This window comes from Stomoxys calcitrans, chromosome 5, assembly GCF_963082655.1.
Source record: "Stomoxys calcitrans chromosome 5, idStoCalc2.1, whole genome shotgun sequence".
In the NCBI taxonomy this organism is placed as follows: domain Eukaryota; kingdom Metazoa; phylum Arthropoda; class Insecta; order Diptera; family Muscidae; genus Stomoxys; species Stomoxys calcitrans.
The window spans coordinates 121,273,922-121,292,154 of NC_081556.1; the positions used below are offsets into that span (position 1 = coordinate 121,273,922).

General features: G+C 43.1%; 1 protein-coding gene across 1 annotated transcript; it reads right to left on the reverse strand.

Annotated features, from left to right (window-relative positions):
• Window positions 1–2,127: 2,127 nt before the first annotated feature.
• Window positions 2,128–17,573, reverse strand: LOC106093170 (nucleoprotein TPR). Its single transcript, XM_013260184.2, has 7 exons — window positions 17,251–17,573; window positions 11,788–14,975; window positions 3,989–7,236; window positions 3,620–3,927; window positions 3,429–3,547; window positions 3,209–3,356; window positions 2,128–3,136 (listed from the first exon to the last, which is right to left on the reverse strand). The coding sequence occupies exons 1-7, from the start codon at window positions 17,414–17,416 to the stop codon at window positions 2,982–2,984; spliced, it is 7,332 nt and encodes a 2,443-aa protein (XP_013115638.2). The 5' UTR covers window positions 17,417–17,573; the 3' UTR covers window positions 2,128–2,981.
• Window positions 17,574–18,233: the final 660 nt, after the last annotated feature.

Here is an 18,233-nt window from a genome sequence, read left to right on the forward strand (position 1 = left end):
AACTTTAGTCAAATATACTTTCTTCACACTTTTTTTCTAAAGCAAGCTAAAAGTAACAGCTGATAACTGACAGAAGAAAGAATTCAATTACATTTACGCAATTACTTTTTGGGCAACCCAATATATGTTGGAGACCTGTGTATAATTTCAGCCAATTCGAATAAGAATTGTCCCCTTTGGGGGCTCAAGGAGTAAAACAGGAAGATGGGTTTATATGGGAGCTGTATCAGGCTATAGACCGATTCAGACCATAATAAACAAGTTGATGGTCATGAAATAATCCGTCGTACAAAATTTCAGACAAATCAGATTAGAATTGCGACCTCTAGAGGCTGAAGAACCCAGATCGGTTTCTATGGCAGCTATATTAGGTTAAAGAATAATTTGAACCATATTTGGTACAGTTTTTGGAAGTCATGACAAAACAGGTCATGCAAAATTTCAGCAAAATCGGATAAGAATTGCGATCTCTAGTGGATCAAGAAGTCAAGATTCACGATAAGTTTATATGGCAGCCATATCAGGTTATGAACCGATTTGAACCATACTCAGCACAGTTGTTGGAAGTCAGCGAATCACGTCGTGCAAAATTACAGCCATATCGCGAATCAAGACCCCAGATCGGTTTATATGACAGCTATATGAGGTTATGCACCGATTTGAACCATACTAAGCACAGTTGTGTTGAAAACCCTAACAAAACACGTCATGCAAAATTTCAGGCAAATCGGATGAGAATTGCGCCCTGTAGTGGATCAAGAAGTCAAGATCCAAGATCGGTTTATATGGCCCATTTACAATCCCAACCGACCTACACTAATAAGAAGTATTGGGTTGCCCAAAAAGTAATTGCGGATTTTTCATATAGTCGGCGTTGACAAATTTTTTCACAGCTTGTGACTCTGTAATTGCATTCTTTCTTCTGTCAGCTGTTACTTTTAGCTTGCTTTAGAAAAAAAGTGTAAAAAAAGTATATTTGATTAAAGTTCATTCTAAGCTTTATTAAAATTGCATTTACTTTCTTTTAAAAAATCCGTAATTACTTTTTGGGCAACCCAATATTTTATTCAATCCCATGGCAGCCGGTTGTTCGCACCGTATTGACCCGATGACTTCCTTAGCACAGTTGGTGGAAGTCACTATTTGAAAAATTGTAGGACGAAAATTGCCGCTTCTAAGTACTCAAGAAGTCAAATCGGGAGATCGGTTTATATGATTTATCAGGTTATAGACCAATTTGGACCGTACTTGGCACAGTTGTTGAAAGTCATAAGAGAACACTATGAACAAAATTTAAGCCAAATCGCACAAAAGATGTAGCTTCCAAGTGCTCAAGAAGTCAAATCAAGCGGCTAGCTTTGCGCGTTCGACCGCTGTCGTGATATCGACTAGATCGACGACTCAGAATGTCAAGACGATCCAGTATTCCAGATCAATATTTCATGGAGTTTAAAACGGAATGACTAGATTAGTATACCCCCATCCTATGGTGATGGGTATAAAAATCCCTGTTTGAGGAATCGCCCCAGCTCAAATATTTTTTTCAAAACTGATATGTAGACCGATCGGGACAAAATGGGTCTCAAACGAAAGGTATTTAAGTCTGCCGGGACAATATAGAGATTGGCCACCCAACAGGACACGAAGGCCGAACGAAACCATTTGAAACTTATATGAAAGGTATAAATCAGATACTTCATTTTTGGGAACAAGTGCTTGGTGGACCCTCCGAATCCAAAAAAAAAAATTCTGAACAAATATGTCGGCCAACCGGTACATGTTATTCAAATGAAAAGTTTTCCGAAATAGATTTGTTTGGAGAATAAATTTGTGGACAAGCCCTATAACTCCTAAAAGAACAAATCAAATGGGGAGTATTATTTCGAACCAAGGATTTGGTTGGCCAGCACAACCCCATAAAACTCCCTCAAATGATCATATAGGCTTGCCAGGACACAATTTAGGGCGTAGTGGAGCACTCGGGACGTGCTAGTTTTCGATGAAATTAAAATTTCGACAGAATTTTCCTTGGGAAAATTTAATGTCCTTTGATGCCTTTAGTTGCCCGAAGGCAAAAACAAACTTTTGCCTCGCTGGCAGGAAGATAAATAAAAAACACTTTTAACATTTAAGTTGAATATTTGGAAATATGTATTTCTTTTGTAGTTGTTGTTGTTTGCTTTAGCTTTTCCTTTAGTTTTTACGAATTTATAATTAAGTTTGTATGTAAATTTATGTTGATTTATATTTTAAAGTAAATTAAATTCTAATTCTAGTTTATTATTAAAAATAAGTTTTTATTTTAGGTATGGATGTACGTGGGGATGGTAGATAGGTATGAGTGAATTATAGAGATGATATATAATATAAAGAAGTATGTATGTAATGTATACAACTAAACTAAAGGAAAAAACAGATGAAGATTTGCTGCGGTAGACTTTTGCATCAGACAAAAAAAAATTTAAATGAAATTGTAATGCAGTTGACCTAAGAGAATACAACAAACAAACGATCGATCGATTATATCAATCCAAAGTTACTACGGGGTACACAATAGGACCATTACAATATATAAACATGGATGCGTTCGTCCGTAACAGTTAGTAAGGGAAATGAGAAAATTAAAAATAAAAAAAAAAATGTTTGGCAAATTTTGGCAATAAACCAGGAAATGAAGGCCTGAAACAAGTTTCATTTGTGGCTGTATTCCCTAGCCAAAACCAAGTAAAAAATGGTAAACAAAAAACAATATTAACCTCATTAGAGAAAAAAATAAAGAAAAAAATACAAAAAATATACACACGCTATGAAGAAGATGGGTGGGTGGGTGCTGAATATCAAGGGCCACTCAAGGGAGATGACACAAAATACAAAAAAAAAAAATGATTAAGACAGAGAGAGAGAGACAACCAATGGGGTTTTAATGGTGTGAAATGTTGGACCATGAAGCTCTACATATCTATGGCTATGTCTGATTTCATTTAAAATCTATTTGAAAAATTGCCAGCTGGCCGTCTCATACGACGGGCCCTTTGGTTTCTTTGATTGCCAAAACCGCCGCGAGCTGGACTACCCTGCTGGTCTTGTTGTTGTGCGCGATGACTGGGCGAAGAATTACGCGAATTGCCAGGAGATTCTATAAAAGGAAAAGCGGTTTTAGTCGGCCCTTTACCTAGAAACAAAAACAACAAAGCTTAGATTCTATTACCCTGCCAAATGATGGGTGTGGGCCGATTGGCACCACCACCGCGATGGAAACCACGTTGGGGTCTGCGATTTGATGACACGCCCTTGGTGGCCTTCGAACGTGTATTGATGGAGGGTGATGTAGAGGCTTCAGCTTCGCGGCCTTCCTCCTAGTAGTAGAAAAAAAACCACACAAAACATTCGACTTTTCTTTTCAAGGGTAGATCTATTTTCCACTTTACCTCAATTTCTTCTACAGCCTGTTTCTCTCCTTCAGATGACACCCCATCGGCGCCTTCATTCTCTTCCGATGTTGGCTCTACTTGGTGTTGTTGTATATCCTCAGACTGTGTGGCACCACCTTTAATTAAAACAGAAAAATGGTTATTAAATGCCATCTCCCAAGTTTCTCCATCTCCTATTTCCAACTCACTTTCACCATCCATGTTCTCTGTTTCAGCATCACCAGTTTCTTCATTGAAATCATCATCCTCGCCATCTACAATTTCTTCGTTCAGTGCCTCTTGACCATCTTTGCCCTCACCAGCCTTTTTCTCATCATCGTAGTCTTCGGCCAAGAACTCCCCGCCAGCCGCCTCACTTTCATCGGCTGCAGCATCTGGATTTTCTTGGCCAATGTCGGCGGAATGTTCGTCTGATTGTTGAGCAGTGTTTGAGCTGGTGGTGTCGGTGGTGTTATAGCCAAACTTTGAGTCCTGGGGAGAGCTGACAATTTCCGAGCTAAACATGAAATTTTGAAATTAGTTGCTAAATTTTCCCCAAATTTAAAGCAAAAGCCTACCTATCAGAGCGACGACCTCCACTAGTTTCCAGTGTTTCATTGGCCTCACCGCTACCCTGATGCATTTTTACCAAGGTAGCCTTCTGCTGTCGCGCCAATAACGTCGCCTGCTTTCGCACCGTTGTCTCTCCACTGCCGCTGCTTATGGCCTGACTTTGTTGATTGTTATCCTGACTGTGAGCCTTAGCCAAGGCTGCGGCAGCTGCAGCACTGGTGCTGGCTCCCGTGGCATAAGGATCACCATCGCCCTGGCCTGCAGCGCCAGCAGAACTGCACTGACCATGATTTTCCATGTCCTCGTCCACATCGACCTCATTGTTGTCGGCCTCGCTGACATCGGGCCGCAAATTGCTCTCATTGACCTCGGGGCATTCATTTTCATCCATGTCCTGATCCTGATCATAGTCTTCATAAACCTCATGCTCTCCATCCACATCGGCTGGGCCGCCCTCATCAGCTTCGGCTTCGGCCATGCCATCATCTTCTTCGGAGTCCAAAACCACAACATCATCCTCTTGATCTCTTTGTGATGAGGTGGGCACCTGGTCAACATCAATGCCCGAGTCCGAAACTCCAGCGGCAGTCAGCACTGCAGCCTCTGCACTATGCATGGGAGCTCTCATGCGTTTGGCATGCTTGGACTTGTCGCTATCATCGCCCGTAGTTGAAGAGTCACCCTCTAATTCGCGTGGACGTTTGTGCCCTGCCGAAGTGCCCGCCTGGGTGGTGGTAACATTGCTGCTCGAAGGCGTATGTCTGTTGTGGCTGCTCACCGCTATGTGTGAGGAACACATGGCTGATGATTGTGATGTGCTGGGCTGTGGATTGTTGGGATCTTGCATTAGCTGCACTGTTACAGAAGGAGCGGAGGGGGCCGCAGCCGAACCCTCAACTCGTGGGGAGACCAAAGCCACAACCTGCACTTGATTGACGTTGCCACCGCTAACATGAGGCTGTGGTTCATTCTGCTGGGGTTGTTGAATGCTCTCGGCCTCCTGGGAACTTTCAGCCGCCGAGGCCGCTGAACCCATGGGTGGTATGGCAGCTACCGCCACCGAGGCTGAACTGCTGGTCGAGGGCATATAGTCGGTGTGCGATGATGTGGGCGACGAGGACATGGTCTCCAACGAAGCACTGCCTGTGGTGTGAACTTGCTGCTGAGGTGGCACCAAAGCTGTATTGCTGCTGCCTGTAGCAGAGCTGGGTGTCGACGATGGTGTCGAAGTGGACGATGTGGAAGAAGTTGATGTCGATGTGCCCGCCACCACAGCTGTGGAGCCCGCAGAGCTCTGCTGAGAAGTGGGCAATATGGCCGCAGTACGAGTGTTTTGCACCGATATGGGTCTTATGCTGGCCAATGGCGTCTCGCCACCCCTCCAAGGGGTAACAGTGGCCGATTGTTGTACACTGGCTGTACCCGACATTGGTTTCACATTGGCTGTGCGTGGTGAAGAATCGGAGATGGTGCCCTTCTCGGAAATTGCGCCCGAGCTGGTGGAAGGCTTTGCCGATTGCTGCAATCCCAATTGACGATTGAGCTGATTTATGCGCATAATCAACGACTCATTTTCCCGAGTCAAACGCTGCAAGTCTTCCTTATTGCGGTTATTCTGCTCCATAAGCTCACGTTCTAGGCGCTGCAGAGTGGCATCGTATTGGGCTTGGATTTCATTGATCTTGGCCTCGTGGGCTTCGTTGCTTTGCAACAACTTGGTCTTGGTGGCAGCCAACTCGGTGCTCACCACGTTGCGCGATTCTGTCAAGTTGACAATGTGACTCTTGGCCTCACGCAACAGTGTCTTGGTGCGCTCATCCAATTCCACAGAGGCCTTGAGATCCTCATAGTCCTTGCGCACCTTCTCATTTTCTTCTTGCATGGTGCGTATGACTCCATTAAGGCTTTCAATGGTGGTTCGCATTTGTTCCACCTCAGCATTAGTGGCAGCGCCAGCTGCCTCCCCGGCGGCACCGCCTTGAATGTCAACATTATCCTGACCTGCAGCACCACTGTTGGCATTGTTACCTCCCTCTCCGCCTGCAGCTGAAGCTGGCGTCTTGTTCAACAACTCCAGATACGAGTCCTTGTAACGCTTGGCAATTTTACGTATCTGCACCTCCTTGTTCTTGGAGTCTTGCAGCAATTGTTCTTTCGCCTGTAGATCGTCGGTGATTTTCTGTACGGACTCTTCCTTGCTCAGCAGTTTGTTCTTCATTTCCATGACCTCTTGCATGAGTCGTGAATTGGTCAATTTCAAGGTGGTGATATCGGCTGCAAGGCTCTTCTTTTCTTCGGTCAGCATATGTACCTGACGCTGCAGCGAAGCCAATTCACCATCGAAATGTGCCTTCTCGCCCTTGAGTGCTTGCAACTCCTCGGTAAGAGATTTGATTTGTTCCTTTTCGGCTGTTAACATTTTGGCCAAATTCTCGCGTTCCGATTGCAAGCGCTTGAATTCCTCGGGATTCTTATTGCTCTTCTCCACCAAGACATTGGCACGTTGGCGCCATTTCAAGGCCTCTGTGCGCAGAGAGCCATTTTCCGATTGCAACTCCTCAATCTTGGTGTTCAAGTCACGATTTTGACTTTGCAGAGGGAAGAGCTCATCTTCCAAACCGCTGATGCGATCGTTCAATTCCTTGACGCGCTGCGTTAGGGCATTGCGTTCTTCACGCAACACACGATTGCTGTCAGTCACTGCATTAAGGGTTTCAATCTTGCGTAGAATTTCCTCATGTTTGGAGGCTGATACCAGATTGGTATCGGTCTTACCACGCTCACGATTGAGGAAGTCCTGCAATTCATCATTCTTCTTTTGCAAAATGCTAAACTCGGATTGTAGGCGGGTGTTTTCCGCTTTCAGAATATCCAATTTGGCCAAGGTGAGATCCTTTTCTTTACGCAAGAACTTGATGATCTGCAATAACTGTTCATTGCTCTTATTCTCGGCTTCGGCATCCAGCATAGAACGATTTCCTTCGTTGGTGGAGGTGTCCATAATTGAATCATTGGCAGCGGATGTTGTTATAGCTGTCGTCGTTTGACTAAGGGTGGTTAGCTTGGTCGATAAAGCCTCCACCTGGTCATGCAAATTGGAATTAAGAGAATTCAAATCTTCCAAACGTTTCTCGAATTCCTCCTTCTCCTTGCGCAGCAAGATCAATGATTCATCCTGGGATTTCTTGATGTTATCCAAAGCCGATTTGGCATTGTCACGATCCAATTTGATTTCATTGATTTGACCTTGAACCTGTAAAGGGAAGTAGGAAATGTTGAGAGCATTATGGCAATAAAACAGGTCAGAAGGCTGCTGATTTGAGACCCACACCATCTTAGTCATAGAGTTCGGGGAACTGGATATTCAACAAAATCAAGCGGAAGAAACATAGAACGCAATACACAGCTACAACAACAACAACAACAATACTATAGGGTTTTTTGAATCAAGGCAATGTCGATTGAAAAGTTAGAAAAGTTTCCAGGCGACGACGAATTGATGCAGATTAATCTGCACCACTCTTAGCCTCCTCTCTCTCTAACTCTTTTAGACTGAGGGAGTCGAACTAAAATGAAATCCAATCCTAACCTTGCACTATCTACCCTATCCCATGCCAGTCGGTTTTTAGTACTGGATTGGCCCCATGGAGTCTTTCATCGGCAAGGGCTGCCGCCTCAGTTTACAACACACTGCTATAACAACAACAACCCCTCATATAACGTTCCGAGTCCTCGTCGTTCGATACTATCAGAATCAGGCCGCCGCTTTCCCCCCGAGCTTAGAGAAGGAACATTCATCCTTTCTGTAAAAAGCCCAACGTTCTGGTTCGCCAGCATGCTCAGCAGGTTGGACTCAGTTCCTTCATTTCGGATCCATACCGTCAACATACACATCGCCAAGTCTCTGATTTCTGCCCCTGAACGTGATTTTTGCCACTGGTTATCTATCGCACAACACAAAAATTTCCTAGACTTCTCGCTCGCAGAATCGGTAATTCAGATTCCGCCCTTCGGATGGGCAAACACAATGTCACCGCTGCTCCCTTTACCCATTAGCATAAAATTGAACAGCATTCCGTTCCATAGTTTAAAGTGGGATGGGTTGGTATGATTTTACCGTCGGTTTCCACATTGTTCTCAAAGGCCACCCTCTAATTCGAAAGCAAAAGTCTTCTCAGCCTATCACCCAGCCGGGCTTAGATTTCTTGCTCGTGTTGTAACATTCCAAAATTATGTGGCCTTATCTAGACTTGAAGAGGCCCACCGCGTTGCTGTCACTGGCTAGAACAGACGTCTCAGTCGTTGTGTCCGCCGTGAAAGGTCACTGTCTAAAATGGTGACAGACTGAAAGTTGCAAGTAACGCCTTTTGCGGAAGCTGTGAGGATGTCGAGGAAGAAAAGACTATAGAACACCTTCTGTGTGTGTGTTCCGCACTGGAAGTCAGAAGGAGTTTTACTTTAGGTTCTCATTTCTTTAAGAACTTGTCTGATTTAACGGATGTGCACATTCGTCTGTTGTTGGGCTTTTTGAAGAGATCTGGATTGTCCAACGGTAGGAACTCTAAGTGAGTAGGACGTCTAAGTGAGTCTGATGGCAGACTGCCATTAAACCTGACCTAACCATCTTGCTCGTAGTCCCACTCACAGAGGGAATTTTGCCTCCTGCAATGCTTCGCCTACTTAGTTGTCCTTTAAACTGCACCTCCTTTTCGCCGCAGACTGAGTCTCCACCGTAGTTCTGTTCCTTTCTGCAGTAGGATGGCGCACTCCCTCGAACAGTGGTAGTAGTGGTCTCCTACAAGCTGAAACAGATGTCTCCTTCGCCTTGGCAAGGGCAGTTCCCAACCCCCTGCAGACTTTTGTACCCCTTATTCTTTCTATAGGAGTCTTCAACTAGGTAGGTTCCCGCTAGAGTAGCTGTCCACACCAAAGTAGACGATCTCTCCAACAGTGTAAGTGATCTCTTACAAGCTTAGACAAAGGTCTCCTTTGCCTTGGCAAGTTCAGTTTCCAAACCACATCCAGACTTCTGATCCCCTGTTCCTTTCTGCAGGATTCTGCAACAGAGTAGGTTCTCGCTATAATAGCAGTCTACACCGATGTAGACGATCCGTCGAACAGTGGGAGTGTTCTCCAACAAGCTGGGACAAAGGTCTTCTTCGACTTGGCAAGAACAATTTTCAGCCAACCCCAGACTTCTGTACCCCTGTTCCTTTCTGCAGGAGTCTTCAATAAGGTAGGTTTCCGCTAGAGCTGCAGTCTATACCGAAGTAGACGATCCCTCCAATAGTGGAAGATGTCTCCTACAAGTTTAGACAAGAGACCTCCTTCTCCTTGGCAGGGGCAGTATCCAGACCACCTCCAGACTTCTGGTCCCCTGTTCCTTTCTGCAGGATTTTGGAATAAGGAAGGTTTTCGCTATGGTAGCAGTCTGCAGCGAAGTAAACGATCCCTAGAACAGTGGAAGTGGTATCCTATAAGCTGAAGCAGAGGTCTTCATCTTGGCAAGGGCATTTTTCAGACCACCTTCAGACTTCTGTACCCCTGTTCCTTTCTGCAGGAGTCTGCAACAAAATAGGTTCTCGCTAGAGTAGCAGTCAGCGTCAAAGTTAACGATCCCTAGATCTTCTTACCCTTGGCAAGGACAGTTTCCAGACCACCTCCAGATATCTGTTCCCCGGTCCCGTTACCATTGGAGCTGGTTCTGCCACAGTACTAATATTTTCTACATTTCCTCCCTTCCTGTTGTAGGGTATCATGGCGGATACAGAATCGGGTAGCTCACTTCTTGATTCCAATGCACATGAAAGAGCTGCGTCTTCATTGACCCCATTCTCAGATTTCAACGCGGGCATAGGAGCGTCGACCATCGATCTCCATAAAGGGGAAGTAGACCAGGGAGCTTCGATCCCTGGTGTACGTCAGGATAAGTCCTCTATTTCGAAAATAGCCCTCCAGTTGAGTCTGAGATCCCTCTGTGTGAGATCAGTTTCGCTCTTACCGACAAAGCAAGCCCTTCTTCACTTTCTGCGCATTTTTCGCCTCAGACTTGTTTTTACTTTGTGGGTACCCTTTGACACGCCAAGATCTTGTACTCTCTGCCTAGTGAGAGCAAACCCTCCAGTTTCCGATGGCTCGGTTGCCCTGTGGTATGTTGCCGAACCCTTTTGAGATGCTGGACTTGCCATGGCGGTATCATATATCTTCAGGGGATTTTCTCAGGGAAGGATTATCGCTTCGCATGTTCTGCAGGTTCCGACCACTGCAAGCTAACGGCGCGTCCGCAGACTGCGTATAGTGGAATGCTCCTTACGAAGGTGCTGCAATAATTGCAGTCGAGGACAGTCAGTGGTATCGAGGGGAGTGTTTCATGGAGTGGCAGGAGACACATGCTCTTGCTTAAATTCTGAATGCCCTCCATATTATGTTCCCGCGGCGATCGGTCCAATCGACTGGAATGAGCTTGTCCATCTGTCTATACGAGCTTGGTGGGGATCGCTACATCCTCTTTCAATTGCAGTTACAACAACAACTCATGCGGACATCTCTTATCCTGAGAACAAGACAACGACCTATGATGGATTCGATTCTGTGCCGGACAATCAGCGGTGTTGAGTGAAGAGGAGAGCCTCAGTGAGAGGCCTGGTGGCACCGGCACTTGCTTAAATACTGAGTGCCTATGATGCTCGATACAAGGCGAGACATTGACACCTTTAAATAACCAATGGCCATTATTGGTCGTATAGGCCGGGACGAGCTTGATCGCCTATAAGAGCTTGACGAGGATTACCACCTCCACATGCGAATGTGGCTACCACAATAAAACAACTAGCAGGTAGAGGCAAGCTCTTATTGTGGAGCACGTCGTTCTGGTGCAAAGACCTATCGGCTGGATTAGTGTCGTGAGCACCATTTCACTCACTCACGAATGAATAATTTATATTCAATCACGGTCACGCACGGATACGTGATTGGGTTTGGACCTCGCTCATTAATCAGGTGACTCACGACCACTCCGATACGGGATAATTATGAGCACCACACAGGCTGAAACTTTGAGCTCCGATCTGTGTGGGGTTTATGGTTACCATGAAAAGCATAGCTGGGAGCTACCGGGCGCGTCCAAAGTTGCGGATGGTAGAATGCTCCTAACGGAGTTGCTGCAATAGCAGTCGAGGAAAATCAGCGTTGTCGAGGAGAGTATTTCAGGGAGTGGCCGGAAGGCACCTGCTATTGCTTAAATACTGAATGCCTACGATATTATGCTCCCGCGGCGATCGGTCTAATCGACCGTAACGAGCTTGCTCACCTATAGGAGCTTGACGAGGTTCGCCACCTCCACATGGAAATGTGGCTACAAAAACAACAACAACAACAACGCCTGAGAAAGAGACACCGACTGATGATGGATTCGATTCTGTAAAACATTTCAAAAACAGGGTCTTGGTTGTTCTAAATCCCGGCGAGATTTAAATTATCAGGACAAAAGCCTCTGGCCGATTAGGACTCCATGAGGACGATCTTCGCTATATCTAGGATTTTTCCTATTTTTATAAACCCATTGAGATTTCTTTAAAGTTACCATAAACACCTGGAAAACTCCTCATATTTTTCAAAAGTGTTGCAAAATTCTTATTCCCATTCCAAACAAATAAACTGATGACAATAAGTCAGACCGAAAATATTGTCATCGTATTGCGGTATAAAGTATAGCACTTTTCGGAATTGTTTCTTAATCGCCCTAATATAACTCTAACAAACCAAATCTCGCTCTTCCCTCCCTTTCAGATTTCTTTAGACTTACCTTAACCAATTCCTGTTTGACTTTTCCCAATTCCTGTATGTCTGATGAATGCAAAATCATTTCATTGGCATATTTCGATTCGACACTATTCAGATTTTCCGAGAGGGTGATATTTTCCGAACGCAGTGTTCTCAAATTGCGATTACATTCACTCAGTTTCTGTAGAGTGTCCTTCAGCTCGTCCTGCAAACGTTTAACCTGCTCGGCTGGTTGGTTGGGGGCTACATTAGCCTCAGACATTGCCACCAATTGCAAGTCAGCCTCCAGTTCGGTGATGCGTGACTTAAGATTCGCTTCTGCTGTACACATATCCTTGATTTCGGCCTCAGCCTTCTCCACATAGGAGGAGTGTAATTCGTGCAGCTGCTTAATTTCGGATTCGGCATTCTGGGACATTTTGTAGTATTGGTCGGCATGCTCCTTGGCCTTTTTCAAACTGGTCTGCAAAGATTCGATCTCGATCTTGGCCTCTTCATATTTCACCTCAAACTCACGGGCCTTCTTATTGGCCAAAGCAATGGGGTTGTCGTTCTTTGAGGGCGTCAAGCTCTCCTGCAATTTCTTGCTGAGCTCATCAATCTGTTGGGTCTTGGTGGTTAGTTCCTCGCGTACACTAATCAACTCCATGCGCAATTTATCGGCCTGCTCTTTCTCCTCCTGCATTAGCTTTTTGGCCGATTCAGTCTGGCGCTTCAGATCATTTGTGGTTTCACGGAAACGATCTTCTTCCTCCTGGAAACGTCTACGCTGAGCCGATAACTCCCTTACCGTTTCATCCAACCTTTGTTCGAGGCGAGCCTTGCCCTCCGTTTCCGATCTCTCCAGATTTGATTTGATCAACTCCAAATTGTTCAACAACAAAGTTTGACTTTGCTGCTCACGGTGATAGGCTTCCTTTTCGGACTGCAAACGACCCACAGTGTCCTTTAGAATACGATTCTCATGCCGCACCCGACTGGCCTCCGATTCGGCGGCAGATTGTTGTCGTTGACACTTCATTATCTCATCCTTGAGGTAGAGCACTGTCTGCTCATGCTTAACGATGGTGTTTTCATAGTTCTTGTTGCGGTCTTCCAAGGCCGTTATCTGCTGCTTGTAGGTGGCAATGTTCTTCTGCTGCAGCTTTATCTGTTCCTTAAGATATTCCAAAGAGGACATCAGTTTACAGTTGGTCGAGGTCAACTCTCTCACCTCGGAGCGCATCGAGTCAAACTGTTCGTTGAGTATCTTCTCGTTGTTCTTCTTCTCCTTGGAGTAGTACTCATACTGTTCCTTCAGGGTCTTGTATTGATCTTTGGAATCCTGCACCTGTTGCTCCAAATCCTTGATGCGTTTCTCATAGTCTCTGCTGGCTCTGGAACTTCTATTCATGGGAGACTGCGAGGTGATGTTAGCCGTCTCATCACCATCGTCCATTTGTTGGTCTTCCTCCTCATCGTTCTCACTCATATCGCCATGCAAGGAGGCCGACTGTTTGTTTAATTTGCGCTGTAGCTCAAAGTACAACTTCTTGTAGCGCTCACATTTGGAGACTAAAGTGGCCACTGTGTTATTCTGCTGGTTCAGAGTATCCTGCATGCTTTGCAATTTGGAGGCGTAGCTTTCCAGTTTCTCCTGATAAGCGGCTTCATCCATTTCTTGTTTTAGAGTTTCAGCCTCTTCAAGTTTAGTGCTGAGATCGCGTACCAACAGCAAAAGTTTTTGATTGTTCTCCTGCAACTCGGCTATGTCGTGGAAGGTGACCAGCTTCTTGGAAATCACCTCATCAGTTGTGCTGATATTGCCATAGGAGGAGCTCATATTTGCCCTATCCGGGGTGAGACCTATGCGCAGTTGCTCCACTTCCTTCAACAAATAGCACACCTGGCGACTGAGATCGGTTTGTGAATGTTTGAGCTTCTTATTTTCCCTGTCCATGTGACTGATCTTGGCATGGGCCTCCATTAGCAATTCCTCCAAATCGGTCTTCTTTGCCAACATTTCATCGCGCTGCTGGGCAAGTATGTTATTGGTTTCCAAGAGCTTTTCATATTCCAATTCCTGCTTCTTAACCAGGGGACCATTCTCACTGAGCTCACTCAAGATGGTCTTCAGTTGCAGATTGAGACGTGCCACTTCACGTTTCTGCAGTTCGGACTCCTCGCTGGTCTTCACATACAAGGAATACAATTCGGTGAGAGACATATCAGTGCGTATTAGGCGCGAAGCCACTGCAGCAGTGGGAGCCAATTTGGAAATGGCACTCTCCACGCTTTCGGCCTTCAGTTCCTTCAGCAATTCATTGGCATGTTTAATTTCTTCCTTAAGAGCATCGATGGCTTTCTGTCTCTCCTCCAATTCCTCTTCGTGCTTAAGTTGGGTGGCCTTTAATTTGGTTTCCAGTTCTCCATATTGATCACTGGCTTCGGCCAACATTCTCTTAAAGTCCGATATGGCTGCTGTCAATTCGGTGCGTTCCATGTCCGTATCCTCACAGTTGCTCTTGTAAAGATCCGCCAGCTTTGTCTTGGCATCCAATTCCTTTTTGTAAAAGTCCATCATCTTTTGAGCCTCCTCATTTTGAGCCAGAATCTTGGAGGACAAATCCTGAACGTTCTGAGTCAGACGCTCAATGGTGTCTTTCTGTTGTGAGCATTGCAGATGGATGATTTTCAATTCTTCAGTCTTTTCCGAGAGTCTGGCCTCCAGCTGCATGCTGTTCATGGTGTTCTCCCGTCGTATATTTTGCAGTTCCGATATGTTGCGATTCAGATCTTGTGTCAGTGTTTGTATTTGTTTGTGCAACATTTCCCGTTCCTGTTCCATGCGGCGCTCTTTGAAGTCCAATGATACCTCTTTGCCTTCGATTTCATCGACGCGGGCTAAGGCTTCACATTTGGCACCAATGGCAGCTTTCAATTGTTGCTGGTACGCCTTCAAGTCCTGCTGCAAACGTTCGACTTCACTGTTCTGCCGTTCAATCACCTTCAAAAGATGATCACGTTCATCACACACAGCCTTTTTGTCATTGCGCAGCGATGCCAATTCTCTTTCGTAGGAACTTGTGGTCTCCAAGAGTTGTTTGCGTTCCGTCGACACGGTATCCAACTGGGAACGTAGTTCGGTAACATTTTGATTGAAGTTTTGCAATTTAACCTCATAGTCTTGGATCTGAGCTTGAAGTTCATCAGTCTTCAACTCGTAATCGTCTGGAGAAGAAAGAAAAAAAAAAACAAATTTGCAATTTCATCGGAATATGGGCAATGTGAGAGGTAGCAGAGAATAAAAATTAAAATTTGATAAAATTTTCCCAAAAAAAAATTATAAAAAACAAAGTTTGACGAATTTTTCCAGCTAACCAATTTTTGGCGAAATTTTCTATGAAATTCTGACGAAATTTTCCATGAAAATAAATTTTGATAAAATTTTCTATGAAATTCAAATTTCGGGGAAATTCTCTATGAAAATCAAGTTTCAACGAAATTTCTATCAAAATCTATTTTCGGCGAAAATTTCTATGAAAATCAAACTTTCTTTGAAAATCATATTTCGACGAAATTCTTTGAAGAAAATCAAATTTTGTCAAAACTTTCTATGAAAATTAAATTTCCACGAAATTTTCTATGAAAATCAAATTTCGACGAAATTCTTTAAAAAAAATCAAATTTTGACAAAACTTTCTATGAAAATTAAATTTCCACAAAATTTTCTATGAAAATCAAATTTAGACGAAATTTTCCATGAAAATAAAATTTTGACGAAATTTTCGATGTAAATAAAATTTCGACGAAATTTTCTATGAAAATAAAATTTCGACGAAATTTTCTATGAAAATCAAATTTTGACGAAATTTTCTATGAAAATCAATTTTCGACGAAATTTTCTATGAAAATCAAATTTCGACGAAATTTTCTATGAAAATCAAATTTCGACGAAATTTTCTATGAAAATCAAATTTCGACGAAATTTTCTATGAAAATCAAATTTCGACGAAATTTTCTATGAAAATCAAATTTCGACGAAATTTTCTATGAAAATCAAATTTCGACGAAATTTTCTATGAAAATCAAATTTCGACGAAATTTTCTATGAAAATCAAATTTCGACGAAATTTTCTATGAAAATCAAATTTCGACGAAATTTTCTATGAAAATCAAATTTCGACGAAACTTTCTATGAAAATCAAATTTCGACGAAATTTTCTATGAAAATAAAATTTCGACGAAATTTCTATGAAAATGAAATTTCGACAAAATTTTTTATGAAAATCTAATTTCAACAAAATTTTCAATGAAAATCAAATTTCGGGCGAATTTTTCTATAAAATACAAATTGCGGGCGAATTTTCTATAAAAATCAATTTTCGACAAAATTTTCAATGAAAATCAAGTTTCGACAAAATTGTCATATGTCAGCAACATTTTCAAGAAATTCCGCCCCAACGGAATCTAGGCACTGTCGTTGAAAATTGTTGATGTATAGGGAATCGATTACCTGACTAAGGCTTCTGATCGGTCTCTACACACCCTACTTGATCCCGATATTTGAAATATTGACAGAGATATTCAGTCACTTAAGCCAGAAAAGGTGTCAAGAAACGGAGAATCGTACAACCGATTTCTACCTCTTGCCACTAGCTAAGACGCTTGAGGCAATTTCCATTCCAAGCGTTTTCAGTGATTAGACAGAAAATTTTCAGAAATAGCTCGACGACTCCACATAACAGCTTTGTTCTCAACCAGGTCAAACCGATCTTCATGATTGGATATATCGAAGGCTTTTGATGAAAGGCCCATATCTCACCGTGGAACATGCCTGGTGGTAACTTGATATGTATTTCAGTTGTGTATAATTTATCTCCCACAGTTATCTCGTCGAAAAATAATAACGAAGCTGTCTTAAAGTAGCCAGAAAAACACCTCATAGCTCCAAAATTTGACATTAGTGATGGTGTGATGCTAAAAAATGTATCTTAAGGAAAATATCGAATCAACACACCAACAAACGAAGTAAAGTTAAAATACTTCACATTATTCTTAACAAACAAGCCCCCACTTCCACTCCCATAAGTTCCATGAAAATTGGCGGCATTTTTAATCACAAAGGAAAATCACATCTGGCATCACCATCGAAGCAACAAACAAAACAGAAAAAAACCCATACAAAACACGGCCTGCATGTTTGTAATATTTTTTGTTTTGCTTTTTCTCTCTATTTTTATTGTAGTTGTTGCGCCCTTGCCTGTTTTGCGCTTCCACACTCATTTTTTTTTTCCTTTTCCGTCAGACACTATTTTTCTATATGGCAGCGCCGTCAAGCATTTTGCGTGTCAGATGCGCCGAGCCAGCCGCCATTAAAAGACAGGTTAGAGAGCTAACCAATGAGTGTCCAACAAAGAAAATTTCACTTTGTGCCTCAAACACTCAAAACTCTATGCCGGTAATATGCATTTTTCGTAATTCACAACTTTATTTTCATACTCACGTAGTCGATTTGCGGCAGCTTTATCTTTGTAATAATCGTCGAAAAACTCGTCTAGATATTTCTTTAGTTTGTCTTGTACACCTTTGGGTGTCTGTTCCAACTCTTCCTGTGTTAGAATATTTGTTAATACTTCTTGTGGACCGGCAAGATCCATTGCTGTTGCCATTTTTTTTTATCACTATACACTAATGAATGCCTATGGAATGAATATGTCTTGTTACTGTGGTCGTTTAATAATTGTCTATTGTATTAATTTGCAGAAAAATTGGGAAAAAAAATTGCGACGCTTCCTTTTCTCGCGACTACACGATGAGAATTTTTTGCAAACTGAAATCAAGTACTTTTGTAAGCACCCCTGAGGCATCAAAGTCGAAGCAAATGTGGTTTTGACGACGGCGCTAGCATTTGTTTTGGTTAGTGAAGACGTATTGCAATGCAACTTCTGTATGGGCGCTAACACTTGGTGAATTAATTTGTTCAAGACCGAAAGGCAATTCAAGCGTGATTATCACAGTGTAAATAAACGAGGCAAAACAAATTTTATTAAATTAAACAGAAGTTTTCAAAAACATCATGTCTTGGAAATTGGTTCACCTATAGTGGCTGGTACCATGTAAATGATTCCCAGTAGAAAAATCCAAGTTTTAAGCGACTTCTAAAATGTTACCATAAGTAAATGAGGGAATGTCTCACTGAATGAAATCATCAAGATGTTGCGCTTCAAAATCTATTATCCGAAGACAAGCAAAAGCGAAAAAGTATTTTTTTTGCCGCGAATCACCAGCACCAGCCGTTAGATGAATAAACTTTTGGTTGCCAAAAACGACGAATCTGCAAGTCAAGCAACCTAGGAATTTAGCCTTTTGGCTTTTTTTGTTTTCAGCAAATGACTCTTCCTTTTTTTGTTACTTTCCAGAAACCAAAAGTGAATAAGTATTATGCACGTAGAGGAAAGGATTTCATCTAATTCGTTCTTTGTGTGC